Raw genomic sequence first — 17,034 nt, 5'->3', positions numbered from 1 at the left:
CCCCTGAGGAATGCTCTTCCTTAAACATGCAATGAAAAACAGGATAGACCAGTCTCAACATGAAATGTTGAGGAAGACACTTGCATGCAGACATGCGTTTAACAGCAGATTCCGTTTAATTGGCTAATTCTTTGATTCCTTCCACGGTTACGTGAATGCGGAAATGGTCTTACTTTTTTGTTGAGTTTAGTGATTATTGAATAGGCATACTAGCGCTGTGGCAAATAAAAAGTAGTAACCATGGTGAGATCCCACACTTCTAGTAGACATGATCTTTTTTCCACTCATGTGCTAACTCTTCCGTTTCACCATTACCAGCTCAGGAAAATTTGCATGCACATTGCACGGTGGTACAGGGGTTAGTGCATGTGTCTCACAATATGAAGGTCCTGAGTTCAATCCCAGGCTCTGGATCTTTCTGTGTGGAGTTTGCATGTTCTCCCCGTGACTGCGTGGGTTCCCTCCGGGTACTCCGGCTTCCTCCCACCTCCAAAGACATGCACCTGGGGATAGGTTGATTGGCAACACTAAATTGGCCCTAGTGTGTGAATGTGAGTGTGAATGTTGTCTGTCTATCTGTGTTGGTCCTGTGATGAGGTGGCGACTTGTCCAGGGTGTACCCCGCCTTCCGCCCGAATGCAGCTGAGATAGGCTCCAATATAAACAATATAAAGCAACACTGTCCCTTTAAGGCGCTAGGACGTGTGTCGTGAGAAAAAGGGACGCATTTAATCTGTCAAACACACCTAATTTATCGACTATGTTCCATGTTGATGAAATATGCTCAAAGTGCAGCTAACACAAGTATACTTGTGCAGTCAAATATGACACAGAGGGAGGAAGCTGCCTCCTGTAAACATCTCCCCCTCCCGTAAAAGTTGACCCTTAACAAAACATACTGTATTACGTCTACAGCAATGTTTCCTTTATCCCGTCTTAAAATCACTCTCAGACGATGCATCAGGCTGCCCCAACAGACACCTACACTCCTTTGACGTCGTGTTTAGCAGAGCTCCCGTCCCCCAGTAAACACTGGCTCACACCGACAACTCTGGGGTCAGTGGGTGGTGGTGGGGGGCAGCTGAGCCAGCACGATGGATGAGGTCAGGCTGCGGGGAGAGCGAGCGACCGGGGAGAAGGGACAGCTGCTTTTCCCATATTGGGCATACTACAATTTAGGCTAGGAAGGATATGTAACAGCACGGTAAGAGTTGTGTTTAGCGCAATCTTGAAGTATAAAAAAAAAACACATATTATGTTAATTTGAGACTCTTAAGTGTACAATCACACTTGTGGTTTGGTACACTGGTACCTCAGTTGTCTCACACACCCCACTTTGCGAAAAATGTTGCCTTGGTTTTTGTATTCCGTCTCTGTTATCATACCGCCAAACATTGCTACTAAGTTTGCTCGCGTATCATTCTGCAGAATTATGTGCCCAAACAAAGACTCCCTAGTCTCTGCTTTTTTTAGTATGTCTGTAAAATAGGCAGTCATGGGGCCAAAGAAAGTTGTGACTAAAAGCACTTAAATAGAAAAAGTTACAAACTAGGGCTGAACGATTAATCGAAAATTAATCAACATCGAGATTTTAATTAGTGCGATAAATAACCGCAAGAGGCTGAAGTTTTGTATTTTTATCCTCCGCCGTCACCGGCATTTGACTGGCAAGACATGTTCGCCAATCAGAATTGTTGAGCCTCGTGTTTGTTCGTCTCTCGCTTCAAACAGGAAGAAAGACGTATTACTTTGTGCATCGCTCTTAGCACCTGCTCACGTTTATTTAACCGTAGAATTAATTGAACAGAGTGACCCTTTTTGTTTACTCATTCACAATCTTTGTCTCAGTGCAGACTAGCGCAGGGCCCTGCCACCAACAGACTCGCAGCACAGAGAGCCCTGTGACTAGCCAGTGAGAAGTAACACAATTTAGGAGGAAAAAAATATGATTATAAAGCCAAATGTACCGTTGTGGAATCATTCCAGCTTCAAATTGGATGGGCGATATAATCCCATCAACACGGGCGAACGAGCAAAAATGCCGTGCTCACGTGATAGCAATAAACAAAAAGACAACGTCCAACCTAATTTTTCCAAAGGGGGAACAAATGCACTTTAAAATGTTCAATATCTATGTAGGTTAATTTTTTGGTTTAAAGAAATTAGTCCATTTTAATTTTTGTTTGTCTATTTATTTAGGATAACAACGTTATTTACCTTCTATCCATCCAGTTTTCTACCGCTTGTCCCTTTCGGGGTCGCGGGGGGTGCTGGAGCCTATCTCAGCTGCATTCGGGCGGAAGGCGGGGTACACCCTGGACAAGTCGCCAGCTCAACGCAGGGTCAACACAGATAGACAACATTCACACTCACATTCACACACTGGGGCCAATTTAGTGTTGCCAATCAACCTATCCCCAGGTGCATGGCTTTGGAAGAATGGTAAACAATTTTACAGTAATGAGAAATAAAAGTTGATATCCTTTTAAATTAATAATTTCATTAATAATATATATTATTACATTGCATTATAAACACTGTAGTTTTCATCGATTATTTATTCAGTTAAAGGACATGATGTAGACAAAAGCTGTATGTCTGCATAAAGCCAAATACTTTTTGAAGTAAATTACAGATAGATAATACTTTATTGATTCCTTCAGGAGAGTTCCCTCAGGAAAATTTTAAATTATTGCATATTTTTTGAATGTGTGGCACCTTGAGATTACAATGTTGATTGACGGTCTAAAAGTAACGTGTCTTCCCTCAACTGTAAATGCATTTTTAATGTATAAAATGCAAATCAAAATCGCAATTTTGGAGAGAAAAATGGGAATTCGATTTTTTCTCAAAATTGTGGAGACCTATTACAAACACTATTGTTTACGGATGTTCTCATTCATCAAAGTCATCAAATTATTTCAAGCAACTACACTGTTCAGTTTGTCTTAGAAGACGTTTCGCCTCTCATCCAAGTATACTTCATCGGTTCATGCTCATAGATCTACAATTGGTCAGATCTAGATCTCTAGATCCGACCAATTAATGGCTAAGACTAGCTAGATCTGACCAATCAAGTTATCGAGATCTGACCAATCTAAGTCTGTGAGTATGAATTGGAGGCAAAACCTTTATAAGACAAACTGAACAGTCAAGTTACGATGGATTGATTGCCCTGAAAAAGACAAACTTATAAATTCAAGAAAGATCTCGTAGTTTGTTTCATTCATTATTTATATTTATTCTACATGTAATACTGCAATTATTCTCTATAAAATCGGTTTTAGTATTTCTGGATATCTGGAATAGATTAATTGACTTTACATTATTTTTATGGGAAAAACTGCTTTGATTTTCATTAGCGCGCTAGCTTGCTTTCGAAAGTAAATGAGCAGTATCGCCGGTTCCGTGAGTTTGTCAAATTGTGGTTATCAATCACGGTTTTATGATCATTTTAATTTTAAAACGGTAATGCTAACCTTTAGGAGTATTACCGCAGTTTAGCATTAATTGTAACCGTTACATCCCAAGTCTGGACCGATAGTGAAAAAAAATACCGCGTGGCCACTTTCCTGCAGTTCAGATTAGTGTTCAAGCTTGTATTTTTGTCAGCGGCCCAAATAATGTTCTGAATAAAGTAGGGATGTAACAATAAACAGTATGATAAACCCCGGTAAAAGTCCTGATGGTCAGTGTTACTTTTATAAATTAAAATGATCTTGCTAGCCTGCTAGCTAACGTAACTGCAAACATAAGCAACTGAGACATTAACGGCTTTCCCCATTAAAATTCGCCACACCCAATCCAGGGGAACTGCACTTTTTGGGGGGAATTTTGCCTAGCGTTCACAATCATTATGAAAGACATGATGACGGATGTACTATTATTTTTTTAATGCATTCTAAATATTAAAGATCTAACCTCGAATCTGACCTCATGGTAAACTACCGGCCGGTATCCCACCTTCCCTTGTCTCGAAAATCCTCCAAAAAATTGTTGCACAGAGGCTAAATGAACCCTGAGCATCTAACAATCTCTGTGAACCCTTTCAGTCCGGTGTTAGGTCAAAGCACTCTACTGAGACTGCACTCTCAAAAGTGACTAATGATCTATTGCTAACTATAGATACTGATGCGTCATCTATGTTGCTGTCACTTGATCTCAGCGTTGCTTTCGATATCCTTGATCATAACATTCTATTACCACATATCAAAACACGTATTGGTATGTCAGACTTAGCCTTTTCTTGGTTTAACTCTTAACTGACTGACAGGATGCATTGTGTCTCTTATTACAACGTGACCTCGGAGTATGTTAAGGTAACGTGCGGAGTTCCACAGGGTTCGGTTATTGACTCTCTCTTCAGCATATATATATACCTGTATGATCCCGCTAGGTGACATCATACGCAAATACGGCATTAGCTATAACTGTTATGCTGATGACACCCAACTTTACATGCCCCTAAAGCTGACCAACACACCAGATTGTAGTCACCTGGAGGCATGTCTTAATGAACTCAAACAATGGATGTCCAGCAACTTTTTGCATCTTAACATTAAGAATGGAAATGTTGATTATCGGTCCTGCGAGACACCAGCCCTTATTTAGTAATACCACCGTAACAGTTGACAAACAATTATACAAAGTGACTCGGTAAAGAATCTCAGCATTATCTTCGACCCAACTCTCTCACTTAAGTCACTCATTAAGAGTGTTACTAAAACAGGCTTTTTTCATCTCCGTTATATTATATCGCAAAAATGTGTCCCATTTTGTCCACCACCGACGCTGAGATCATTAATCATGTGTTCATTACGTCTCGTCTTGATTACTGTAATGTAATGTTTTTGGGTCTCCCTAGGTCTAGCATTAAAAGATTACAGTTGGTACAAAATGTGGCTGCTACACTTTTGACAAGGACAACATTTTTTAAAATCATATTACGCCTATACTGGCTCACCTGCATTGGCTTCCTGTGCACTTAAGATGTGAATTTAAGGTTGAACTACTTACGTATAAAATACTACACGGTCTACCTCCATCTCATCTTGCTGATTGTATTGTACCATATGTCCCAGCCAGAAATCTGCATTCTAAAAACTCTGGCTTATTAGTGATTCCCAGAGCCCAAAAAAAGTCTGCGGACTAAAGAGCGTTTTCAATTCTGGCTTCAGCACTCTGGAATGCTCTACCGGTAACAGTTCAAGATGCTACCTCAGTAGAAGCATTTAAGTCCCATCTTAAAACTCATTTGTACACCCTAGCCTTTAAATAGGCCCATTTTTAGACCAGTTGATTTGCTGTCTTTCTTTTCTGTTCTGCCCCCTTCTCCTGTGTGGAGAGGTTATCAGATGGCCACAGATCAGCCTCTACGGATGACGCGCTAGCTGTTCCAACTTGGGACCCAGGATTAACCACTGCTCTATGCATCAGTTGCTGACATCTCTGCGCTGCTGACTTGTCTTCATTCAAGAGGATCCCCTGCTGGCCTCATTATGGACTGGACTCTGGCGGTAACTGTATTCACTCGGCATCCATTGCATCGGTCACCCAATCAATCAATCAAAGTTTACGTATATAGCCCTTAATCACAAATGTCTCAAAGGGCTGCAAAAGCCACAATGACATCCTCGGCTCAGATCCCACATCAGGGCAAGAAAATACTCAACCCAATGGGAACATTAAGAAACCTTGGAAGGGACCGCAGACGTGGGGATCCTCCCCTGGGTGACCGGTGCAATGGATGCCGAGTGGATACAGTTAATAATGTCCAGTCCATAGAGGGGGCCAGCAGGGGATCATCTTGCATGTAGACACGTCGGGGCGCAGAGACGCCAACTACTGATGCATAAAAAGTGGTCACCTCAGGTCCCGACTTTATGTGCAAGTCCAGTCCATTGGGAGATCAGCAGGGGGGTCCCCATATATGCAGTCCCTTCCAAGGTTTCTCATTGTCCCCATTGGGTGAGTTTTTTGCAACAAAAAAACCCCATCCGTCATGTCTTTCATAATGATTGAAAACGATGGGCAAAATTTTCCCAAAAAAGTGCAGTTCCCCTATAAACACATTGCTGTCTAAGCAACCAAGCTATTCAATTGTGCATGTTAAAACAGAAGACAAACATCTTTAAAACACTCAAAATATGTGGCTCTTAAGAAGCCAGAACAATAGTTAATGTTTCTTCTGCCAAGAAAGTATATTGTCAATCAGTTTATTTAATTTCATGTTTTTAAACAAAACTTAGTTAAAAGATTTCAGTGTGTATTAGTAAATTTTGAACATATTCAACAATACCCTAATAATAACGATAACTAGGGGTGCACAAAAAAAAAATCGATTCACATTCGAATCGCAATTCTTACTCATTCCGATTCGAAATCGATACAGAATTTTTAAAAATCGATGTAAAAAAAGTATGAAATATCTATTCTATCTTCTTAAACAAGAATACATTTGTAGATAGATGTTTTTAGGCCGTCTACATCCAAAAAAATAGAGCTTTTTCTAACCTGTAACCTGTTTTAAAAAAGTATCATACCAAATAATACGTTGTGAGAATTGGTTAGAACCGAGAATTGTGGTGAATCGATTCTCAATCTAATCATCACCTCAGGAATCGAAATTGGATCGAATACTTAAGCGATAAAAGATTCAAACTCCTAACGATAACCATGATCATTTTGGTCACAATGACCGTGAAATTAAATTTTCATATCGTTACATCCCTAGAGTAAAGCGTATAAATAAAGTCGCATTTCAATTTCACGGACTATGCCACGTGTTGACCTATAAGTGGTTCAAAACAACATACTACGTCTTCCGAGTCACAAACCATCAGATGGCTTTTTTTTCCCTCTATGAGAGAAATCTTTAACAGCTGAGATTTAGGGAAAAAGATATAAATGATACAAAAATGTCAAAAAGCTGATTAAGGAGATGTTTTGATGACTTCAGCAAATTAATGATCAACACGATACATTTGTTCAAAAGCTGAAGGTAAGTTTAAAATGTAATTTTTTTTTTTTTTAAAGTATGAAATATTTATTTTATCTTTTTAAACAAGAATCAATTTGTAAAAAGAGGTTTTTAGGCCATCTACATCCAACCAGAAGGAGCTTTTTCCAACCTGTAATCTGTTTTCATACAAATTATACGTTGCGAGTATTGGTTTGAACCGAGAATTGTGGTGAATCGATTCTGAATCGAATCATCACCTCAGGAATCGAAATTTAATCGAATCATTAAGCGATCAAAGATTCACACCCCAACGATAACTGTGATCATTTTGGTCACAATAACCTTGAAATAAAATTTTCATATCGTTACATCCCTAGAGTAAAACGTATAAATTAAGTTGCACTTCAATTTGACGGACTATGCCACGTGTTGACTTATAAGTTGTTCAAAACAACATACGTCTTCCGAGTCACAAACCATCAAATGGATTTTTTTTCCTCTATGAGAGGAATCTTTAACAGCTGAGATTTAAAGAAAAAGATACAAAAAAATTATACAAAAACATCAAAAAGGTGATTAAAGAGATGTTTTGATGACTTCAGCAAACTCTAATGATCAGATACATTTGTTCAAAACTACAGGTAAGTTTAACTACTGTATTTACTCTTAGTTTTTACTTTATTCAGATAACTGTTGGATTTTGCTTGCATTTGGTAGTAGCATACCATCCGAATTTGCTGCAATCGGCGGTCATACATGCTTCACTCAGAACTAGAGTCCACTAGTTTATTCCGGCTCTGAGTTAACTGGACTGCAATCACACTTTACCAAACAATCAATTTCGGGTTAGGTTTGTGTAAACACACCGTAAATTGTCCGCAGGTGTGAATGAAATTGTAAAACAGTTGTTTGTCTATATGTGATGAGCCCTCTGTGCCCCACCTCTCACTTAGACTATGTCTACACTAAGCCGGATAACCCCTTAAACGAATAATTATTTAGCCTTAGCCCCGTTTCAGCCACACTAAACTATCGTTTAAGGTCCCCCTCCTCGGACCATTTTTTACACGGGTAAGTGCGCCGTGTATTTCTTGAATCTCCGGCTCTTAGCTTTGTATGGACTCATTGATCGTTTACAAACTGAGTTCGGAGAGGAATTGATGCCAGAGAGACCGCGCCCCACACAGGAAGTGACGTCAGAAAGAACGCGCCACAGCCAGCTTCATAATAAAGCGGTTTTGTAACTCGGAGCTAACCACTGGAAATATGAAGGAGAGTCATCCAGACATGCCCGTGTTTCTCCTTCCGTCTGTACAGACGCTTGTGGAAATCACACATGAATACCTTAAGAGAAAGCGATTGCAGCTAAAGTTTCGGATACAACACTTCTCAGACGGCAAGAGAACTTTCGAATGTCCATGTCAGCTGTGATGCTACTTACCGAAAAACTTCATCCATTTGTCGAAGGAGAGACAACGAGAATGCGAACTCCCGTGGATGTGATAAAAAAGTAGCGCGTGCTTTGTATTACCTGGCCGTCGAGTGAAGACTACGGAAAGCGGCGATTGCTTTTGGACTGGCAAAGTAGACTGTATCAGTTATTGTCCGCCATGCACCGTATTTTTAGGATTATAAGTCGCAGTTTTTTTCATAGTTTGGCCGTGGGTGCGACATATACTCCGGAGCAACTTATGTGTGAAATTATTAACATATTACCGTAAAATATCAAATAATATTATTTATCTCATTCGCGTAAGAGACGAAGCAAATGGTAGCAATCGTCACACACACGTCAGCAATCAGGAGGGTCATGGCAGAAGTGCATTGTGGGTTATGGGATGCTAACTGCTATATGCTACTGCCGTAGCTATTTAAATAGACCACATCAACATTGGCGGTAACTTATAAAAACTGAGAAGGACTGAACTAAAATGGCACCAAAAAGGAAATCATATACTGCAGATTACAAGCTGGACGTAGTGAAATATGCAGCAGAGAACGGCAATCGAGCAGCAGAAAGAAAGGAAACGGCGCATACCAGAGGCGACACCGGGGAGGAAGATTTCATCGGATTTAGCGATAAGAAGTGACAGATTGTTTGGTAAACGTATAGCATGTTCTATATGTTATAGTTATTTAAATGACTCTTGCCATGATGTGTTGCGTTAACATACCAGACATGTTCTCAGTTGGTTATTTGTGCGTCATATGGCGTACACTTATTTAGCCTGTTCACTATTCTTTATTTATTTTAAATTGCCTTTCAAATGTCTATTCTTGGTGTTGGATTTTATCAAATAAATTTACCCCAAAAATGCGACTTACACTCCAGTGCGACGTATATATGTTTTTTTCCTTCTTTACTGTGCGTTTTCGGCCGGTGCGACGTATACTCCGGAGCGACTTATAGTCCGAAAAATACGGTATGTCGCGGACTCAACGTCTAGGTCCAGAGTATATAAAGTCAAATGTTCTTTATCACGTTGTGTACTTTTGTGTCCAATAAAGATTTGATTAATTTATGATGGCTCAGGTGTGATTCACTATAATAGGACCCCACAGCACACTGGATTCCAGTTAATTGAAATACAACACTGGATTTTGTTCAGCTAAGTTAAATTTAAGAACTTGCACACAAAGCAACACTGGAGGGGACTATGACGTGCGCATTTTCCGCGCATGCGTATTAGGTCGCGTTGCGCCGGCGGACGCAGGGGGGAGGGGGTCTTAAACGGTGGCATTGTTGTGTGTGTGTGTGTACAAGAATAAGGTTAGGTGGGATTTATCCTGCATACACCTTACCCAGTTTAGTCTAAACGGGTCCCTAGAGGCCACTAGTTTATTACGGTTCTGGGTTAAGTGGACTGCATTCATTCTTGACCAAACAAACCATTTAGGGTTAGGTTTGTGTAAACACACTGTGAATTGCCCGCAGGTGGTAATGAAATTGTAAAACAGTTGTTGTCTGTATGTGATGAGCCCTCTGTGCCCCACCTCTCACTTCAAGTCAGCTGGGATAGGCTCCAGCAGTGACCCCAAGTCAGGGAGAAAACAGTGCTAATGTTGTTTCAATAACTTACATTAAGTTAAAGTTAAAGTACCAATGATTGTCACACACACACTAGGTGTGGTGAAATTTGTCCTCTGCATTTGACCCATCCCCTTGATCACCCCCTGGGAGGTGAGGGGAGCAGTGGGCAGCAGCGTAGCCGCGCCCGGGAATCATTTTTGGTGATTTAACCCCCAATTCCAACCCTTGATGCTGAGTGCCAAGCAGGGAGGTAATGGGTCCCATTTTTATAGACTTTGGTATTTACGTATATGCAAACAAGGAAATTAAATTGCTAATTACTGTTAGTGTATACTGTTAGTGTTCAACATTGCTCCAAAAGTGTCAAAACCACTAACTGCAGAGGCAGAGATTATTTGACACTAGCAGCTCGTCACTGTAGGGAACATAAGCAGACAAGTCTTAATTTAGCAACAAGCAATACGTTTGACTATTTTAACCTGCGTGCGCTTCGGTACCGCACAACCAGAGCACTGTCCTTTAGTGAGTGTTATAGCGGGACTCCTCTCGAATGCTCTTCACTAACTTGTGTCAAATCCCAAAACATCCTCCCGTGCTAACTTTACGCCTACCGAGCTTTGCTAACATTTAGCTAGCTGGCTAACTAACTAGCTGGAGAAGCGGCGTCTGGCTCTGCCGTTGATTAATCACGCTGTTCAATAAAAGCTTTAAGTTAACAATAAAGGTAATAATTACTTTGTTAACTCTTGGATCAACCCCAGCGGCTACTCTCGTGTTAGCAGCTAATGTTAGCCTAGCCGTTAGTTAGCCACTAGCACCAGCAAAATTCGAACGGCGCGACCCTTACCATGTCTGCGGCGGGGCAGGGGAGACGCTTTTCACAGGTGACTGTACGCCTTATAGCCTTCGAATGGTTTGTCAAACCGCTCCTCTTGCCTTTTGGGTTTTTTTTCTGGTTTTTGTTTTGTTTTGTTGCTAGTCCCCCCCCCTGCGGAAGATGTGTTTTGTTCGCCTCTCCCTCAGTGAGCCCAACCCTGTCAGCGAAATTCACTTCCTCAACGGATCTTACAGGAAAGAGAGGCGGCAGTCAGACAGCGGGCCCCGGGAAGCATGTCCGGGTCACTCCGGGCCTCCTCCGCTCCAGCCAATAGCGACGGAGCAAGAAAGGCATTGCCAAGTATGGCAAGAGAGGAGTGGTGCACTTCACGTACTGGAATAGACGAGCTTTATCCTTGCAACTTCAAGGCTCATTATTCACCAACCTTTTATCGTGCATGCATTACTGGCGCAAATAAGTCTCAATTATTGCACAGTACTCTTTTGTGCATGTTGCCATTACTACATTTCTGACTTTGCGTTTTTGTTGGCTGCATAATTGTTCAATTCAGTTTCAGTTTATTTCGAACATGCATACGATACGATGTAATGCATCACATATTTCCAGTCGTTTCATTACAGCACGTCCGAAAAGGAGTATGAAGAAGCAGAGTTTATTTAACCCTACCTCTTTTCATACCATAGCAATGTTATCCAATTTCCTTGTTCTCTGTAGCAGAACAGTGAATACATGATAAATGAATAATATACCATAGTAAGTAAAACAATATTAAATACATAAATAATCGTTGTCTCAAAAGAAAAAAAGGGTTAAAGTTTAAGTACCACTGATAGTCACACACACACACACACACTAGGTGTGGTGAAATTAACCTCTGCATTTGACCCATCCCCTTGTTCACCCCCTGGGAGGTGAGGGGAGCAGTGAGCAGCAGTGGTGGCCGCGCCCGGGAATCATTTAGGTGATTTAACCCCAATTCCAACCCTTGATGCGGTAGAAAATGGATGGATGAATCATACTTGCCAACCTTGAGACCTCCAATATCGGGAGGTGAGTGGGGGGGGGGCGTGGTTGGGGGCGTGGTTGTTTACCGCTAGAATTCACCAACTCGAGTATTTCATATATATATATATATATATATATATATATATATATATATATATATATATATATATATATATATATATATATATATATATATATATATATATATATATATATATATATATATACATATATATATATATATATATATATATATATATACGGCGTGGCGAAGTTGGTAGAGTGGCCGTGCCAGCAATCGGAGGGTTGCTGGTTACTGGGGTTCAATCCCCACCTTCTACCATCCTAGTCACGTCCGTTGTGTCCTTGGGCAAGACACTTCACCCTTGCTCCTGATGGGTGCTGGTAGCGCCTTGCATGGCAGCTCCCTCCATCAGTGTGTGAATGTGTGTGTGAATGGGTGAATGTGGAAATACTGTCAAAGCGCTTTGAGTACCTTGAAGGTAGAAAAGCGCTATACAAGTATAACCCATTTATATATATATATATATATATATATATATATATATATATATATATATATATATATATATATATATATATATATATATATATATATATATATATATATGTATATATATATATGTATGAAATACTTGACTTTCAGTGAATTCTAGCTATATATAGATATTTATTTTATTTACATAAAAGAAACACTTGAATTATCTATCCATTAGATGGCAGTATTGTCCTGTTTAACTTCTCTGTTCATGACTGAGAAATCATTTCGGCCACCGTGTTCAATGGAGAAGTCTGTTCTACATATTTACAGGCAACATACACCTTCCCCTTCGAACTGTCCAGGATGAACTGAAATTCTTGTTTCCATTCGTTTTGGAACTTGCAAGCGTATTTATATTGTGGGAAAGCGGACGTGAGAACAGGCTGTCCCCACTCAGTCTCAGGTCCGCATTGAGCTGGAGAGCTCCGGCTGAATACCGGGAGTTTGTCGGTAGAAAATCTCTGCCGGGAGGTTGTCGGGAGAGGCGCTGAATAACGGGATTCTCCCGCTAAAAACGGGAGGGTTGGCAAGTATGGGATGAATGGATGCTGAGTGCCAAGCAGGGAGGTAATGGGTCCCATTTTTATAGTCTTTGGTATGACTTGGCCGGGGTTTGAACTCACGACAAGGCCACAAGGGCCACTGAGCAGGTTCAAGATATTCATCATAATTATTGTTCTGTGTACTTTGTGAACATTTGTAGTTTGAACAGTCTCTTAAACTGAATCATATTGGTGCTTTGTTTGTTTTCTTTGGTTAATCCGTTCCATAATTTAGTTCCACATACTGATATGCTAAAGGTTTTAAGTGTTGTACGAGCATACAAATGTTTTAAATTTGATTGTCCTCCTTTGTAGCTTCAGAGAATGTTTTGCATGTTCAATATCTTAGAACAATGTTGTCAAATGTTTTCCTTTGAAAAATCAATGGTTAGAAGGGCCATTTCGGTATCTTTCAATTTACCTGTATATGCAGGCTGAAACTGATGCAACATTGATTTGGTGAGAAGTTATACATTTACAAACCCCAAAACCAGTGAAGTTGGCACGTTGTGTAAATCTTAAATAAAAACAGAATACAATGATTTGCAATTGTTTTTTAGACTGTATTCAATTGAATAGACTGCAAAGACAAGATATTTAACGTTCAAACTGGAAAACTTTGTTATTTTTTGCAAATATTAGCTAATTTGGAATTTGATACTTGCAATATGTTTCAAAAAAGCTGGCACAAGTGACAAAAACACTGAGAAAGTTGGGGAATGCTCATCAAACACTTATTTGGAACATCCCACAGGTTAACAGGCTTATTGGGAACAGGTGGGTGCCATGATTCAACCTGACTCTCGCCAGACCCTTGTAGTTTGCTGAGCTCAGGTTAGCCATGATTGGATCTAAAAGCAGCTTCCATGAAATGCTCATCATTCACAATCAAGGATGGGGCAATGGTCACTACTTTGTGAACAAATGTGTGAGTAAATTGTCCAACAGTTTAAATAACATTTCTCAACCATCTATTGCAAGGAATTTAGGGATTTCCCCATCCACGGTTCGTAATATCATCAAAAGTTTCAGAGAATCTGGAGAAATCACTGCAAGGCCGAAAACCAACATTGAATGCCCGTGACCTTCGATCCCTCAGGCGGTACTGCATCAAAAACCGACATCAGTGTGTAAAGGATATCACCACATGGGCTCAGGAACACTTCAGAAAACCACTGTCAGTAACTACAGTTCGTCACTACATCTGTAAGTGCAAGTTTAAACTCTAATATGCAAAGCGAAAGCCATTTATCAACTGATGCAAAGTGGAAAAGTGTCCTGTGGTCTGACGAGTCCACATATCAAATAGTTTTTGGAAACTGTGGACGTCGCGTCCTCTGGAGCAAAGAGGAAAAGAACCATCCGGATTGTTATAGGCGCAAAGTTCAAAAGCCAGCATCTGTGATGGTATGGGGCTGTATTAGTGTCCAAGGCATGGGTAACTTACACATCTGTGAAGGCACCATTAATGCTGAAAAGTACATACAAGTTTTGGAGCAACAAATGTTACCATCCAAGCAACGTTATCATGGACGCCCCTGCTTATTTCAGCAAGACAATGCCAAGCCACATGTTACAACAGCGTGGCTTCATCGTAAAAGAGTGCGGGTACTAGACTGGCCTGCCTGTAGTCCAGACCTGCCTCCCATTGAAATAAATGCAATTCAATTCAATTGATCAAATAAATTGTTGATTTTATAGCTGTTCCCTTCACTTATATATGCAATATTTCTTTTATAAAAGGTGTCTTCCCAAAGAAAATGAAAACGGCAAAAGTTATTCCCATCTTCAAAAGTGGAGAAAAGCATCAGTTCACCAACTATAGGGCTATTTCTTTACTCTCACAATTTTCAAAAGTCCCTGAAAAATGATTTGTGTCAATATTAGACAGTTTTATTGATAAGCATCACTTGCTAAGTGAACACCAATACGGTTTTCGATCAAACAGGTCCACTTCCATGGCATTGATGGAACTAGTTGAGGAGGTAACCACTGCAATTGATAAGAGGGCATTTGCTGTTGGCGTTTTTATTGACCTGAGCAAGGCCTTTGACACCATCGATCACACATTACTTTTAAACAAAATGCAGAGGTATGGTGTCAGAGGTCTTGCTCATGATTGGTTGAAAAGTTATCTTGGTGGCAGAGAACAGAATGTGCACATGAACAGTGTAGATTCAGATAAAAAGATTATAACACTTGGAGTGCCCCAAGGTTCTGTACTGGGACCAAAATTATTTTATTGTATATTAATGATATCTGTAAAATCTTTAAAAAACTCAACTGTATTCTCTTTGCTGATGATACAAGTCTGTACTGTTCTGGGCAAGACCTTGGCCAACTCTTAGAGACTGTAGAGAGTGAACTCCACATACTAGAGCAATGGTTTGATGCCAATAAACTATCAGTCAACCTAAATAAAACAAAATATATAATTTTTGGAAATAGGAAAAATAACATACAGTGTCAAATAAGAATTGATGATATGGAGATAGAAAGGGTGTATTCAACAACATTTTTGGAATCTATATAGATGATAAATTAAATTGGAAACTGTACATAAATATACTTAAGACAAAGATGGCAAAAATTATTGCTATGTTACATAAAATTAAAAACTCTGTAAATCAAAAGGCTCTTAACATTTTATATAATTCTTTCGTACTCCCATATCTTAATTATTGTGTTGAAATCTGGGGTAACAATTACAAATCAAACATCAACTCTATGTTCTTACTTCAAAAGAAAGCGATTAGAATTGTAAATTATGCGGATTATCATGATTCATGACCATACCAATGCTCTGTTTATTAAGTTAAAAACATTAAAACTGCACGATCTTGTTGACCTCAACACTGCTATTGTGACTTACAAAGCTCATAACCACATGCTGTCTGGGTGTCTACAGGAGAGGTTCAAACCCAGAGAGAATCCCTAAGACCTCATAGGTTCAGCTGTCTTTCAGAAAGCAATCATAAGAACAAGCTTAAAAAGTAGATGTGTTTCTGTCAGGGGGGTTCAACTGTGGAACAGCTTGGATGATTCCTTAAAATGTTCCAGTTCCATTCACACATTTAAAAAACACTTTAAGACCAATGTCTTGAAAAAATATATCACTCTTGAATCAACACTGTAGTTAATACTATGATCAATGATAATTAAAAACTAAATGTGGGATATGAATAATAATGGGAGTATAATTGTTTGTATATATAGTATATAATTGGTGCAAAGGTTTAACACGTGTACAAGGATATTTCACGTGCATTTACTGTGTATATAATTTAACTGTGTTTATGTTGTGTATAATGTGTATTTATATTATGTTGTACAAAGGACATTTCATAATTTTCGGAAGTTCATCTTGTACTTGACATTGTTTACAGGGTTAGGCGCAATACGTGTTCAACTTCAGCCTAAACCCTTTCGGTCTGCAACATTTTCATTTTCAATCTATGAATGTACAACTGTTTGTTTATTTTTTTGACCATTGATCGAAGAATAATAAACTAACTAAAAATGTGTGGCGCAATACAAAGCCTAAAATACAACAACGGAGACCCCGGACTGTGGAACAATTTTAGGTGTACATCAAGCAAAAATGGGAAATAATTCCACCTGAAAAGCTTCAAAAATTGGTCTCCTCAGTTCCCAAACGTTTACTGAGTGTTGTTAAAAGGAAAGGCCATGTAACACAGTGGTAAAAATGCCCCTGTGCCAACTTTTTTGCAATGTGTTGCTGCCATTAAATTCTAAGTTAATGATTAATTGCAAAATAAAATTAAGTTTCTCACTTTGAACATTAAATATCTTGTCTTTTCAGTCTATTCAATTGAATATAAGTTGAAAATGATTTACAAATCATTGTATTCTGTTTTTATTTACAAATTACACAACGTGCCAACTTCACTGGTTTTGGGGTTTGTATAAAAACAACCTGCATTTCAGCTTTTGCATTTTTTGCTGTAATGTGATTACCTGGGTGGGATGCAGAAATATGTCATGGTCAATGGGGCAAAGTCTCATCGGAATGAAAATAGCATGGGAGTACCGCAAGGATCTGTTCTTAGTCCATTGTTATTCACTATGTATATT

At 39.5% G+C, this 17,034-nt stretch overlaps 1 protein-coding gene across 2 annotated transcripts in view; it reads right to left on the bottom strand.

Annotated features, from left to right (window-relative positions):
• The window catches only part of capzb (capping actin protein of muscle Z-line subunit beta), a 33,717-nt gene extending 22,509 nt beyond the window's left edge, over positions 1–11,208 (bottom strand). Inside the window, exon 1 of one of the 2 annotated variants that reach the window (XM_062053450.1) lies at positions 11,062–11,208. Coding sequence is in view for 1 of the 2 variants with exons in the window: in XM_062053441.1 (XP_061909425.1) it covers positions 10,840–10,842 (3 nt within the window). In the remaining variant the exon portion in view is untranslated. The other variant, XM_062053441.1, reaches the window with a different exon arrangement.
• Positions 11,209–17,034: the final 5,826 nt, after the last annotated feature.

This window comes from Entelurus aequoreus, linkage group LG01 (genome assembly GCF_033978785.1).
Source record: "Entelurus aequoreus isolate RoL-2023_Sb linkage group LG01, RoL_Eaeq_v1.1, whole genome shotgun sequence".
Taxonomy (NCBI): Eukaryota; Metazoa; Chordata; class Actinopteri; order Syngnathiformes; family Syngnathidae; genus Entelurus; species Entelurus aequoreus.
Note: the sequence above shows the minus strand (reverse complement) of the source record. Positions and strands in the feature narration are given on the sequence as shown.